Below are 13306 nucleotides of genomic sequence, written 5' to 3'. Positions count from 1 at the left end.
CAAGCTGACTTGTTCGTCCAGTATACATGAGAGGTCATAGTTCAGTCACTATATGTACCCACACGCCGCCATTTTGAATCCCTCTACAACGTACCAGGATGACGGATTTGTGTAAGGCTTATCGTAGTCTGCCGTTCAAAATATTTTTGAAACATCGCTGGCTGTTAGCACTCTTGATGATACTTTTGTTGAGTTTGGGTTGCTTCCACCAATACACTGGTTACGTTTCTTTCTTTTTCAGAGGTGAGAAGTTGTTTTTGCGGTCACTATGCATTACAAGTGAACACTGAGTCCTTCTGGCTACAGTAATGGTATAGTCTACACAGATCTATACATGTAGTGTATACATGTGCAAGGGAGTAACCTCCTTTGAGGTGTGGTCTTTTTTGGGGGGTTCTATTTTAGTCTCATTGTTCCTTTTTGTTGATACCTTAGGCCATGTTGATTTGATTACACCTTGATTACATGGATAACATTCTTTGGGAGCCCCAAAACTGACGCGAGTGTGAGAATAAAAAAGAAATTTGGCAGAAAAAAAGTTTCCTTCATCATGAAATGTTTGTGGTCATATAGGTTGAACAAATGACTAAACACACAGAGTATGGTATGGCGAATAATAATAATAGACTCTTCATTTTCATTTATTAACATTTCGTGTATTAATTTCGGTATTCTATGACATTAGTATCATTTTCCAATACTTTTTTTTGCAACATACGACATATATTCGCTATCATTTTGTACGATTCGCAGTGCAGTATGGTCGCAAACCTTTTTTTAAACGGACGAAAATTCATGCGCGCGTGGATGTCATCCATATAATCAAATCAACATGGCCTTACCTTATTCTGGAATAAAAGGAATGTTTTACTTATTGCAGGCTGACCAGGAGTCTCCCGGCAGGTAAGGCCTTCGTCTGTCTGGACACCAAGAACATCCCACAGGTCCTTCAGCAGAGTAAATATAACGTTAACTGTACAAAGTCGTGTATCCATTATTGCTAACTGAAAATTCAATTAATGAACAGTGTACGCACTCGGTCATAACAGAAACAGAGCAGGTGGCCTAATTAGATCTTGCAGCAGTAGCAATTATACTGATCACCATGTTCTCACATATTTAGTGGGGGTAATGACACGGAATGATTGGATGATACCGTCTGCTTGAAATCATCGACAAATACTTCATACCAAAAGTGCCAAGCAATGGTGAGGTGGTTTATGTGCAAAATCATGTAATGCAACTTACATCATTAGAATTCTGTCACTCTGTTTTTTTTTACACGGTCGTTGTACGATTTCCCCATCGTTTCTTTCTATACTTTTGGAGCGCATTATTGATATTGAGCCCAAAAAGTTTATAAATACCCCCCTCAACGATTCCTTCTTGGTTTGTCCCAAACGAAGTGTCTGGAACTCGTCTGAAGTAAGTAATTAGTCGTCTCTCTGCAACGTTACAGGATGGGTGATCTGCGTAAGGCTCGCCATAGTCTTCCATTAAAGATGATGTGGAAACATCGCAGGCTGATATCGCTCCTGATTGTACTGTCCTTTGCTGCTGGATGTTTTCACTTTGCCGGTTACGTTTCTTTCTTTTTCAGAGGTGAGGAGTTGTTTTACAGTCAATAATCTATGTGAAGTGGTGAAGACTCTCTAAGTTACTCTTACACGGCGACATTTTCTTGTCCACGAACCCTAGATATACTGGACACCATTCTCGTGACCGTCAGAAAACCTTAGTTTGAAAGAAAACTTCGTGAACAGCAGACAACAATCTGAGTTCTGGAAATATTTTGTCGCTTGGAGGGTCAACCGAGCACGATTGTAGGGTCAGCCAAGAACGTTCTATCAGAACGTCCTCGGGTCAACCGAATTTGAATACAAATACTAGGAAAATTGCACAGACGCCGGTGAGCCCTGTCCTACAAAATGTAACTGGGCTACCATATGCTTTTTTCGTATCTACTGGTATGTAATTTACTCTTTCGAGAAGACATCTATGTGTTTGTTTACGATATCAGTCCGTCGGAGATTAGAATACAGGCCAATAAACTAGTTTTTCACGACAATCGTCATGATATGCATTAAAACATGTCAGCTATAATGTCTTAATTCCAGCAATTCGGTACACGAACGAGTTGGTTGAGGACCCGAAGCCCGTCGCCATACACCACAACCACCAAGGCAGGAACGAGAGCGTGGCCTGCGTCATAGAAACTTCTCTTGGAGATGCTTGCGAGGGACTAGGCTTCGCCTCTCTCGTTTTGGAGACGATAGACGACATTACAACATGTCTTGTAAGTGTGTCCTATATTACTAACCGAGGGAGGGGGAGAAAGAGTAGTTGCTATTACGTAATTTTGATCACAATTAAGCCATATCAAAGTCATGGGAATATAAGCGTGTATGATGGCTCTAAGACTCATTAAACGTTCCGTTCCTTGAGCGCTCGAACATAAAATGCACGCTACAAAAGTGACGTTATTATCACCATGAAATTGGAAGTACAATAACACTTGTCTCTTACATCCAGGCCCGTGGATTCGTCCCAATAGTCATGTGGACAGAGTGTGACTACTGTGGGCCGCCTGGAAATGGACAGAACTATTGGACCTGGTACTTTGAAGGTAATTATTTTTCTGGTTACCATATCATGTTAACTGTCGGAAATGAGGGCATGCATTTGTTGGCATAATGTGATGTTCCGTAAAATCATTGTATAATATTGACAGGGGCTAACTTTCATGTATGTGCATGAATAATCAATGAGTCATGAACGCTAACATGATTTTTGTTTACATTGCTGACTCGTACAGGGAAGAATGAAGATATAGTACAGCAAGCGAAGACTCGGGTGTGTATGGCGCCCTCAAGGGCTACCAGCAATCCTTCGGTAGGTTTATTTATCTTCAACTACATGCCCACTTGATATTATGGATGCATGCTCTGGGCACGAAGTTATTACGAAGGGTATGATGATAATATAATGCTAAAAACATTGCATAGTAAACAATACTATTGTTACTTCATCAGGAGGTAACCCCCATCATTATTTTCATTATTTAGTTCATGAACGTTTGTTGCTGTTTAACTCCTACCAGGTTTACCTGACTCGAACAGGAGCAAAGGGTGAATTGGTGGACTTCCGGTTTGCCGACTTGGAAACCAAGGTGACGGAATACTACCAACCAATAACAGCAGAGATCCGGGCTCTTGTCAATCACGTCATATCAGGTAGACACAACCGCATTTTCTTAGCAACAAAGTATTTGACAATATTGTAACATGAGATACACGTAGAAGACAAGTGTCATTTTATTGTGGACTGTACTCTTTATGACGAGAAAAATACTAAGTATCCTCTTCAATTGTATTCAAGATAAGTTTGCTAGCTAAAGTTTAATAAAAGGTAGCAAAGAAAATTTATATAGCAAAGAGAATTCACATTTCTCGTGCAAATTGATAAATCACGTAGTATAAGCTCCATCATTTTTAACACTTACAACTGAAGAAATCAGAAGTTGAACCTTAAGCAGCATCTGTAGATGATACCAGACTTGTATCACTGTTATTGCTCGTAGAACTTAATCACCATGACCTGTACTTACTAGCTTTTACAATATCAATAAAGGTTATTCATTGATCACAAGGTCATCTCCAGCCAGCTGTTCGGATCAAGAGCACAGTGGATACTTTCTATCAATCCTTCATGGCAGATAGCATTAACATAGGTAACATTACACCTTTTAATACATCTTACCTTTTTAATGTTTTAGTTGTTTTTCATAACTGTTTTCATGAGTGCAAGTACAAATACGCACACGTTGGGAAATGTGTTTTTCTAGTCTAAACTCTAAACGGTTAAATTTCTTTATTGAAATGCTTTTTAAACCACAAGGAGTATGTAGTTGTATTATTTACGTGGCTTGTAAATTTTATATACATGCAACGGTATATGTAAAGTGCTAACCATATATACGCAAATACAGATGAATTTGGTGTGATTCTTTCTACAGGTGTCCACGTGAGACTAAAAGCAGGTCACGCCCGAGAGATGAAACTATATCATCAAACACCTCCAGAACTGCAAGAATTTGTTCAAGTTGTACAACGTCTCATAAATGACATCACTGCCGACAATGAGGGCAGAGAGATTTGCATATACCTGGCCTCTGATCTTGACGAAGTTATTGAGGAATTCAAATCCAAGTTTGGGAACAACAGAGTCTTACACATAGACGCCTCCAGGGGAAAAAGTTTGGATTATAGAGGGACACGGAAAGGCTCTCCGAATCTACTGGGTGACCAGGTGTTCACTGACATCTTGCTGATGTCTCAGTGTGACTACTTTGTCCATGATGAGTCTAATGTTGCGTCAGTGACGTACTATTACAACCCTAACCTTAAGAGCTACTATGTCAGTGGAGACGCCTCGGACTTTAGACGACTTAACGCGCAACCTCGTTTCGATTCAGGGGAACTCTTTCGTCAGGCCGTTGCCAGGGAGACGCGCAACATAATCCTACCCGACTTGAAGAATGACTCATTGTGGGCTGGTCTTAAGGCCAGAGTTAGAGTGTTGTGGGGATTGTTATTCTCTGAAAGATATTTGCTGGACGGACTGAAGTGTTTCTACAAGAACGTGAAATGGAGCAAATGTCGCAGGGAGTTTTTAAGCTCGACGTTTGCCAGTGGTAGTGACCTGAAGGAATTGATGGGTCTATGAAGTTGCTGCATGCTCCTAACTACATAATTATGTACACTCAGTTTGTTGTTGTTCGTCCGTCGTTTTCGACGATGACGAAGACATCACGTCAGCTTCTGTGTGTCTGGCTGTGGCTCACCAGTTCTATACCCGTTCTGAAGGTTTTGCCACAGGTTGTTTGAGCACACTGCATATACTTTTACATGTAACAATGTAATTACCTTAATCTGACACTAACGTAATAAGAGTTATGCACATGAAGTAATGTCTGTAAAATCATTGTATACTGTACCGAAATACCAAAGTCTACTTGTTGATTGTCATTCGAGTTCAATGTGGCTTATGTGCTATAAAAGTTTCGGATATAGATATAGGGTTCACTGCCATTAATGTTAACCATATATGGATAATTATACATATAAGTATAATTATGTATATTGGTGAAGGGGTTTATGTATAATTGTGCACTAGTGGTGAAAAGGGATATTTACTAATAGATAATTATGGTATAATTATATATAATTAGACTACCCCATATAGGGACCAATGAATGCATTCCGCATAATTGTCACCCTCTGCCATGTACTCAATAAAAATATCAAGCTGACTTGTTCGTCCAGTATACATGAGAGGTCATAGTTCAGTCACTATATGTACCCACACGCCGCCATTTTGAATCCCTCTACAACGTACCAGGATGACGGATTTGTGTAAGGCTTATCGTAGTCTGCCGTTCAAAATATTTTTGAAACATCGCTGGCTGTTAGCACTCTTGATGATACTTTTGTTGAGTTTGGGTTGCTTCCACCAATACACTGGTTACGTTTCTTTCTTTTTCAGAGGTGAGAAGTTGTTTTTGCGGTCACTATGCATTACAAGTGAACAATCTGCTTCTGGCTACAGTAATGGTATAGTCTACACAGATCTATACATGTAGTGTATACATGTGCAAGGGAGTAACCTCCTTTGAGGTGTGGTCTTTTTGGGGGGGTTCTATTTTAGTCTCATTGTTCCTTTTTGTTGATACCTTAGGCCATGTTGATTTGATTACACATTGATTACATGGATAACATTCTTTGGGAGCCCCAAAACTGACGCGAGTGTGCGAATAAAAAAGAAGTTTGGCAGAAAAAAAATGTTTCCTTCACCATGAAATGTTTGTGGTTATATAGGTTGAACAAATGAATATGGTATGGCGAATAATAATAATAGACTCTTCATTTTCATTTCTTAACATTTCGTGAATTGGTTTCGGCATTCTATGACATTAGTATCATTTTCCAATACTTTTTTTGCAACATACGACATATATTCGCTATCATTTTGTACGATTTGCAGTGCAGTATGGTCGCAAACCTTTTTTTAAACGGACGAAAATTCATGCGCGCGTGGATGTCATCCATATAATCAAATCAACATGGCCTTACCTTATTCTGGAATAAAGGGAATGTTTTCCTTCTTGCAGGCTGACCAGGAGTCTCCCGGCAGGTAAGGCCTTCGTCCGTCTGGACACCAAGAACATCCCACAGGTCCTTCAGCAGAGTAAATATAACTGTACAAAGTCGTGTATCCATTATTGCTACCTGAAAATTCAATAAATGAACAGTGTACGCACTCGGTCATAACAGAAACAGAGCAGGTGGCGTAATTAGCTCTTACAGCAGTAGCAATTATACTGATCACCATGTTCTCACATATTTAGTGGGGGTAATGGCACGGAATGATTTGATGACACCGTCTGCTTGAAATCATCGACAAAATACTTCATACCAAAAGTGCCAAGCAATGGTGAGGTGGTTTATGTGCAAAATCATGTAATGCAACTTACATCATTAGAATTCTGTCACTCTGTTTTTTTACACGGTCGTTGTACGATTTCCCCATCGTTTCTTTCTATACTTCTGGAGCGCATTATTGACATTGAGTCCAAAAAGTTTATAAATACCCCCCTCAACGATTCCTTCTTGGTTTGTCCCAAACGAAGTGTCTGGAACTCGTCTAACAGGTGTAGGTAAGTAATTAGTCGTCTCTCTGTAACGTTACAGGATGGGTGATCTGCGTAAGGCTCGCCATAGTCTTCCATTAAAGATGATGTGGAAACATCGCAGGCTGATATCGCTCCTGATTGTACTGTCCTTTGCTGCTGGATGTTTTCACTTTGCCGGTTACGTTTCTTTCTTTTTCAGAGGTGAGGAGTACTAGTTGTTTTACAGTCAATAATCTATATGAAGTGGTGAAGACTCTCTAAGTTACTCTTACACGGCGACATTTTCTTGTCCACGAACCCTAGATATAATGGACACCATTCTCGTGACCGTCAGAAAACCTTAGTTTGAAAGAAAACTTCGTGAACAGCAGACAACAATCTGAGTTCTGGAAATATTTTGTCGCTTGGAGGGTCAACCGAGCACGATTGTACGGTCAGCCAAGAACGTTCTATCAGAACGTCCTCGGGTCAACCGAATTTGAATACAAATACTAGGAAAATTGCACAGACGCCGGTGAGCCCTGTCCTAACTGGACTACCATATGCATTTTCGTATCAACTTGTATGTAATTTACGCTTCCGAGAAGACATTTGTTTTCTTACTATATCAGTCCTTCGGAGATTAGAATACAGGCCAATAAACCTGTTTTCACGACAATCGTCATGATATGCATTAAAACATGTCAGCTATAATGTCTTAATTCCAGCAATTCGGTACACGAACGAGTTGGTTGAGAACCCGAAGCCCGTCGCCATACACCACAACCACCAAGGCAGGAACGAGAGCGTGGTCTGCATCATAGAAACTTCTCTTGGAGATGCTTGCGAGGGACTAGGCTTCGCCTCTCTCGTTTTGGAGACGATAGACGACATTACAACATGTCTTGTAAGTGTATCCTATATCATTAATCAAGGGAGGGGGAGAAAGAGTAAGATTTTGTAGCACTAGTATTGCAATGAACCACCATTAATCGAATTATCATATAGTGATCAAATTGCATATAAAGTGTATGATGGCTCTAAAACTCATTATCATAATAACGTTTCCCTGAGCATAAAATTAAAGCTACAAAATATACGTCATTATAAAAACTGAAGGGAAATAACAGCTGTCTCTTACCTCCAGGCCCGTGGATTCGTCCCAACAGTCATATGGACAGAGTGTGACTACTGTGGGCCGCCTGGAAATGGACAGAACTATTGGACCTGGTACTTTGAAGGTAAGTTCTATTGCTAATATATTACTGCCCTAAATATGAGGGTTCAACGTCTGTAATGTTATTTTCCGTAGTAGAATGGTTTATTCAATTCTCTAAAAAATACAGCCCGAAGGCCGAATTGTCAGGCTTGTTTACAAACACAGTCAGGTTTTCATGCTACTACAAATACATAATAAAATGTAAACGATCAACTTATTTATCACATATACATATATCATTTTATTAGTCAGCGATGTTATAGATAAAATTTGAAAACACCTTAAAATCACTCTAAAATTGACAGGCAAATGGCTAAAATCGACAATAACATTTTAAGACATAAGAATTTGTAACGAAGAGTGGAGCGATAATGTTATCAAGTGCTATGAATTATTGAAATTATGATTTTCCGTAAAATTATGGTGTAATATTGAGAAGGGCAAAATTACACGTATGTAACTTTACATGAATAATCAATGATTGCTGACATCTAACGTGATTTTTCTACATTACTGACATGTACAGGGAGGAATGAAGATATAGTACAGCAAGCGAAGACTCGGGTGTGTATGGCACCCAAACGGCATCCCTATGGCATGCCTTCGGTAGGTTCATTTATCTTCGAATTTAATAAGGCATGCAGACTTGATATTATGGATGAATGCTCTGGACACGAGGTGATTACGAACAATATAATCATAATAATCTAATGCGGAAAACGTATAGTAAACAATGCTACATCAGGCCATTATAATCATCATATGATAACATTTGTTGTTGTTTACTCTCCCAGGTTTACCTGACTCGAACAGGAGCAATGGGTGAATTGGTGGACTTCCGGTTTGCCGACTTGGAAAACAAGGTGACGGAATACTACCAACCAATTACAGCAGAGACCCGGGCTCTTGCCAATCACGTCATATCAGGTAGACAGCATTTCTTTGCAACAAATTTTAAAGTATTTGACAATATTGTAACATGAGTAAGATACGTGGAAGACGAGTGTCTTTTATTGTGGACTGTGACATTTAAGATAAGTTTCCTAGTTTCTATGACATTTAAGATAAGTTTCCTAGTTTTAATATGAAAGGTAGCAAATAAAACTAATATTGAAGATAGCAAAGAGAATTCATATTACTCATGCAATTTGATAAAGCATGATATAGTATAAACTCCATCTATTTTAACACAACTGTCTTAAAAAGCGAACAGAGGTTGAACCTTAGCATCTGTAGAATTAGTAAGAAACCGGACTTGTATCACTGTTATTGTCCATAGAACTGTTATGAAAATTGTTGATATAACTTTATCACCATGACCTGTACCTATAGTTTGTACAATACTAATAAATGTCATTTATTCATCTCCAGGTTATCTCCAGCCAGCCGCTAGGATCAAGAACGCAGTGGATACTTTCTATCAATCCTTCATGGCAGACAGTATTAATATAGGTAACTAACACTACACCTTTTATTCTTCTTGCATTTAATGTTTTAGTTGTTGTGCACGTGTACCGCAGCCGACCGATGATGATGATGATGCATGAAATATTTCACTAACACAATCTAATAAGTAATTATATTATATCTATACGCTCCTTATGTAGCTCAAACACATATGGTGTGATTCCTTTCACAGGCGTCCACGTGAGACTAAAAGCAGGTCACGCCAGAGAGATGACGCTAAATCATCAAACACCTCCAGAACTGCAAGACTTTGTTCAAGTCGTGCATCGTCTCATAAACGACATCACTGCCAAATATGCCGACAGAGAAATCCGCATATACCTGGCCTCTGATCTTGACCAAGTTATTAAGGAATTCAAATCCAAGTTTGGGAACAACAGAGTCTTACACATAGCTGCCTCCAGGGGGAAAAGTTTGAATGATGACGTTATACGGAAAGACTCTCCGAATCTACTAGGCGACCAGGTGTTCACTGACATCTTGCTGATGTCTAAGTGTGACTACTTTGTCCATGATGAGTCTAATGTTGCTTCAGTGACGTACTATTACAACCCCAACCTTAAGAGCTACTATGTCAGTGGAGACGCCTCGGACTTCAGACGACTTAATGCGCAACCTCGTTTCGATTCTGAGGAACTTTTTCGTCAGGCCGTTGCCAAGGAAACGCGCAACATAATCCTACCCGATTGGAGGGATGACACTCTATGGGCTGGTCTTAAGGCCAGGGGTGGAATGCTGTTCAGATTGTTATTCACTGAACGGCAGTACCTAAACACCCTGAGGTGTTTTTACAAGAACATGAAATGGAGCAAATGTCGCAGGGAGTTTTTAAGATCAAAGTTTGCCAGCGATAGTGACATAAAGAAATTGATGGATCTTTGAAGATGTTAGAATATTCAAGTTCTTATTAGCTTCATGTACACTCAGTAGTAATCATTCTAACACACGTCAACTGAGCGCGTATACATTGTACTTGTAAACTTAGTAGTTTTCAATTTCTGGTAACTCGCCTAAGGTCCGAGAGATAGAACAGCAAACGATTCTTATACATTGACTCTTTTAACACTATTTTAAATGTAAGTTAGCTCTTTACTTTTATGAAACTTTATAAATTAAGAAGAGGGCCAGCCATATGACTAATTGTCCAACTAATGATTTTTCTTTGACAAACTTACCTTTTAGATGGTGGCAAGAACACTTCCATTTTTCTAGCTAGTAGGTGACAAATTCATTCAAACTATCCTACCACATTTTTTTCTGGGTCGTTCGCATCAAAGTGTCGGTACATTGTAAGTAGTCGGACCGGTGTAATTGGGTCAGTTACCAGTAGTCTGTCCTCTACAACGTACCAGGATGGCGGACCTGCGTAAGGCTCATCATAGTCTGCCGTCCAAAATGCTGTTGAAACGTCGCTGGCTGTTATCACTCTTGATGATACTTCTGTTGAGTGAGGGATGCTTCCAATACGCCGGTTACGTTTCTAAATTTTTCAGAGGTGAGAAGTTTTTTTTACAATAAAAGTGAACAATCTGCTTCTGGCCATAGTCTTGGTTGTAGTCTACACAGAGCGATGTAGTTTGTACATAGGTCACGGAGGTAACCTCCTTGGCCACAGACAGTTCTATGATCTATACCTGTATTCACAAAAATATATACGGGATGTATGTGTGTTTCTTTGTTGTAACTTTATACTATATCATGTTCCAAATACAAAGTAAGCTATGCCATTTGCTATGTTGAGAATAAGGTTGCTAAAATACCAAGACGAAGATCTAAATTATCATTTACATGATCAATATGAAGAAAAAGACAATTGCACATGGTACAATGTATGGCAAAGTCCAAATATAACAAGTAAAATATGTGCTGAATAAGACCCAATGTGGAATAAAGCCTGTCCTATATGTATCAACAATGAAACTAACAATGATTTGTCCAGTATCCATTTATGTAAACAAATGTCAAGCTCCAGCTCCAGAACAAGCCACTTCTAGCTAACGCCACTTCTAGCTAACGCCAGTTCTTTCCGGGCACAAGAGCTATCTATACCATGAGCTATCGTGCCTAACGCCCCCCCCCCAACACACGCTACTCAAACATAACCTTCTAGCAGAGGTAACAAACAAAGTCTTTACAACAAAGTCATGATATACAATCTAAAAATTCTTACAGCATGTATGCTTTTTAATTTCAGTAATTCGGTACACAAACGAGTTGGTTGAGAACCCGAAACCCGTTGTCATTCACCACAACCGCCAAGGCAGGAACGAGATCGTGGCCTGCGTCATAGAAACTTCTCTCGGAGATGCTTGCGATGGATTGGGTTTTGGCGCCCTCGTTTTGCAGGCGATAGACGACATTACAACATGTCTTGTAAGGGTGTCCTACATTATCAACGCAAACACACACACACACGCGCGCACGTACACACGTGCACACACAAACACGGAGAGGTAGGGAGAGGGGGGGGGGCTTCCTAGTACATGGTTGGAATCACCCATCATCAAAATATAAGCAAAATTGGATGGAAATATGATCACGTAGAAATAGAACAAAACGCATTCAAACCTTCCCTTGACTTTAAATGCACGACTTCGATCTCAACAAAATCAACATCCTTATCACCATAAAACATTATTACGACTCTATTATTGTATCTATGTTAGTTTATACCTTTTCTATCACGTTATGTATGTTTTGTGCAGGCAGCTTTGAAAACCTCTAACATGGTGACATGCTTTTCCCTTGATAAATGAATAAAATGAAATTAAAATGAAACTGATAGGAAAATAAAACCTGTCTCTTACCTCCAGGCCCGTGGATTCGTCCCAACAGTCATGTGGACAGACTGTAACTACTGTGGGCCGCCTGGAAATGGACAGAACTATTGGACCTGGTACTTTAAAGGTAAAGTTTCTGGCTAAGTAAGTTAGCATAAGAGTAAGTTATATAATATAATTTGTTTAACTTTCCTAAATAATGAATTCGAAGGTCCAGCATTTGCTTGCATAATGTTACTACATGTACTTTCGTCAGTTATGTGTTTACATTACATGTACACCATATATAGGGGTTGCTGATTTTGTAATCAGTTATAACTTGGGATGTGGTGCTATTTTTGATAGGTAAGATGAAGTTGGGAAAAAGAAGGCCAAGGGCAATTTTGGGCACTCTAGAGGTTTTGTAAGGTACTGCAGCGGGGACATAGGTACTCGTGCTATGACCATGCTATGGTATTGATTTTTGAGTGGGAAATCTATGCATAGGCAGTTATTTTCTGGCATATATATTTCTCATAAAAATAGCTGCTTTTTTGGAGCTCCTGCTGTAATTTTTATGACGGAATGTGACTAGACGGGATAACATTTGATGTTGTTGATGTTTTCTTTGCAGTTTTTATAGGTAGCGTGTAGCTTGGAAAAAGAAGTCTGAGTTCGAATTTGGACATTCTAGTGACTTTCTAAGGTATTGCAGCGGCACTTTTAGGTTTGAAATTTAGCTAGCTTCGAATGTAGATCAAGGTACTTGAGTCGGGATTTCAAACTGATGTTCAAACATATGTTTATATGGTTGTTGACTTCTGGCTAGGGACATATTTTCCAAATGTGAGCATAAATAGTAGACCACGGCTTACTGTCCCGTCCTAAGTACTGCGACTCTTTCCAGTAGCATACAAATCAATGAAACCACCAATATGAAAACTCCACACACTCCGAACCCGAAAAGATACACCGAATAGTGATGCCAATGACAAGCATCGTGACTTTGTTGGAAAATTTCCGTACTCGTGTAACGTGTGTTCCTGTACTCCGCGGCCGACTTACGTACCACACATATACTTCGGTTTACATACCAGCAAAAGTCAAACTGTATACAGCAGTGCATCTCTGACAACCCAAAGTCATACTTGACGAAGGTATGGAGTCATCGACCTCTTGTGTGTGTGTGGT

The 13306-nt window shown here is 39.6% G+C and overlaps 4 protein-coding genes across 10 annotated transcripts in view; all 4 read left to right on the top strand.

Moving 5' to 3' along the window:
* The window catches only part of LOC109477798 (von Willebrand factor A domain-containing protein 8-like), a 32475-nt gene extending 30879 nt beyond the window's left edge, over positions 1–1596 (top strand). Inside the window, exons 37-38 of one of the 2 annotated variants that reach the window (XM_019779189.1) lie at positions 881–903; positions 1460–1596. In XM_019779189.1, the coding sequence (XP_019634748.1) occupies positions 881–903; positions 1460–1500 (64 nt within the window). In that variant the 3' untranslated portion in view covers positions 1501–1596. Of the gene's footprint in view, positions 1–880; positions 958–1459 lie in introns of both variants that reach the window. The other variant, XM_019779187.1, reaches the window with a different exon arrangement.
* On the top strand, positions 1585–10249 carry LOC109477802. 6 transcript variants are annotated; one of them, XM_019779194.1, is made up of 9 exons: positions 1585–1602; positions 6170–6192; positions 6750–6892; positions 7399–7577; positions 7818–7911; positions 8416–8495; positions 8684–8816; positions 9261–9341; positions 9529–10249. In XM_019779194.1, exons 3-9 carry the CDS (start codon positions 6751–6753, stop codon positions 10236–10238), a joined length of 1419 nt encoding a protein of 472 aa, XP_019634753.1. In that variant the 5' UTR covers positions 1585–1602; positions 6170–6192; position 6750; the 3' UTR covers positions 10239–10249. The 6 variants fall into 6 exon arrangements, with proteins under 6 accessions (XP_019634753.1, XP_019634751.1, XP_019634752.1 ...); XM_019779193.1 differs by lacking the exon at positions 1585–1602 and adding an exon at positions 5452–5546; XM_019779197.1 differs by lacking the exons at positions 1585–1602; positions 6170–6192 and adding an exon at positions 5466–5546.
* On the top strand, positions 3100–5004 carry LOC109477804. The gene is made up of 3 exons (XM_019779200.1): positions 3100–3233; positions 3631–3730; positions 4016–5004. Exons 2-3 carry the CDS (start codon positions 3709–3711, stop codon positions 4723–4725), a joined length of 732 nt encoding a protein of 243 aa, XP_019634759.1. The 5' UTR covers positions 3100–3233; positions 3631–3708; the 3' UTR covers positions 4726–5004.
* A 439-nt stretch (positions 10250–10688) lies between the features above and the next one.
* The window catches only part of LOC109477803, a 5582-nt gene continuing 2964 nt past the window's right edge, over positions 10689–13306 (top strand). Inside the window, exons 1-3 of the mRNA XM_019779199.1 lie at positions 10689–10851; positions 11551–11729; positions 12170–12263. Of these exons, the coding sequence (XP_019634758.1) occupies positions 10710–10851; positions 11551–11729; positions 12170–12263 (415 nt within the window). The 5' untranslated portion in view covers positions 10689–10709. The remainder of the gene's footprint in view (positions 10852–11550; positions 11730–12169; positions 12264–13306) is intronic.

The sequence above is a fragment of the Branchiostoma belcheri genome, unplaced genomic scaffold, assembly GCF_001625305.1.
Source record: "Branchiostoma belcheri isolate BF01 breed outbred unplaced genomic scaffold, Haploidv18h27 scaffold41, whole genome shotgun sequence".
In the NCBI taxonomy this organism is placed as follows: Eukaryota; Metazoa; Chordata; class Leptocardii; order Amphioxiformes; family Branchiostomatidae; genus Branchiostoma; species Branchiostoma belcheri.
This window is presented reverse-complemented; position numbering and strand designations above follow the sequence as displayed.

Excerpts from the sequence above, each read along its gene's own strand:
- LOC109477804 (XM_019779200.1), top strand. The coding sequence starts at position 3,709 with ATGGCAGATAGCATTAACATAG. Across the intron at positions 3,731-4,015 it reads GGCAGATAGCATTAACATAG|GTGTCCACGTGAGACTAAAA; the intron begins GTAACATTACAC and ends TTCTTTCTACAG.
- LOC109477802 (XM_019779192.1), top strand. The coding sequence starts at position 5,402 with ATGACGGATTTGTGTAAGGCTTATCGTAGTCTGCCGTTCAAAATATTT. Across the intron at positions 7,578-7,817 it reads ACGACATTACAACATGTCTT|GCCCGTGGATTCGTCCCAAC; the intron begins GTAAGTGTATCC and ends TCTTACCTCCAG. Across the intron at positions 9,342-9,528 it reads GGCAGACAGTATTAATATAG|GCGTCCACGTGAGACTAAAA; the intron begins GTAACTAACACT and ends TTCCTTTCACAG.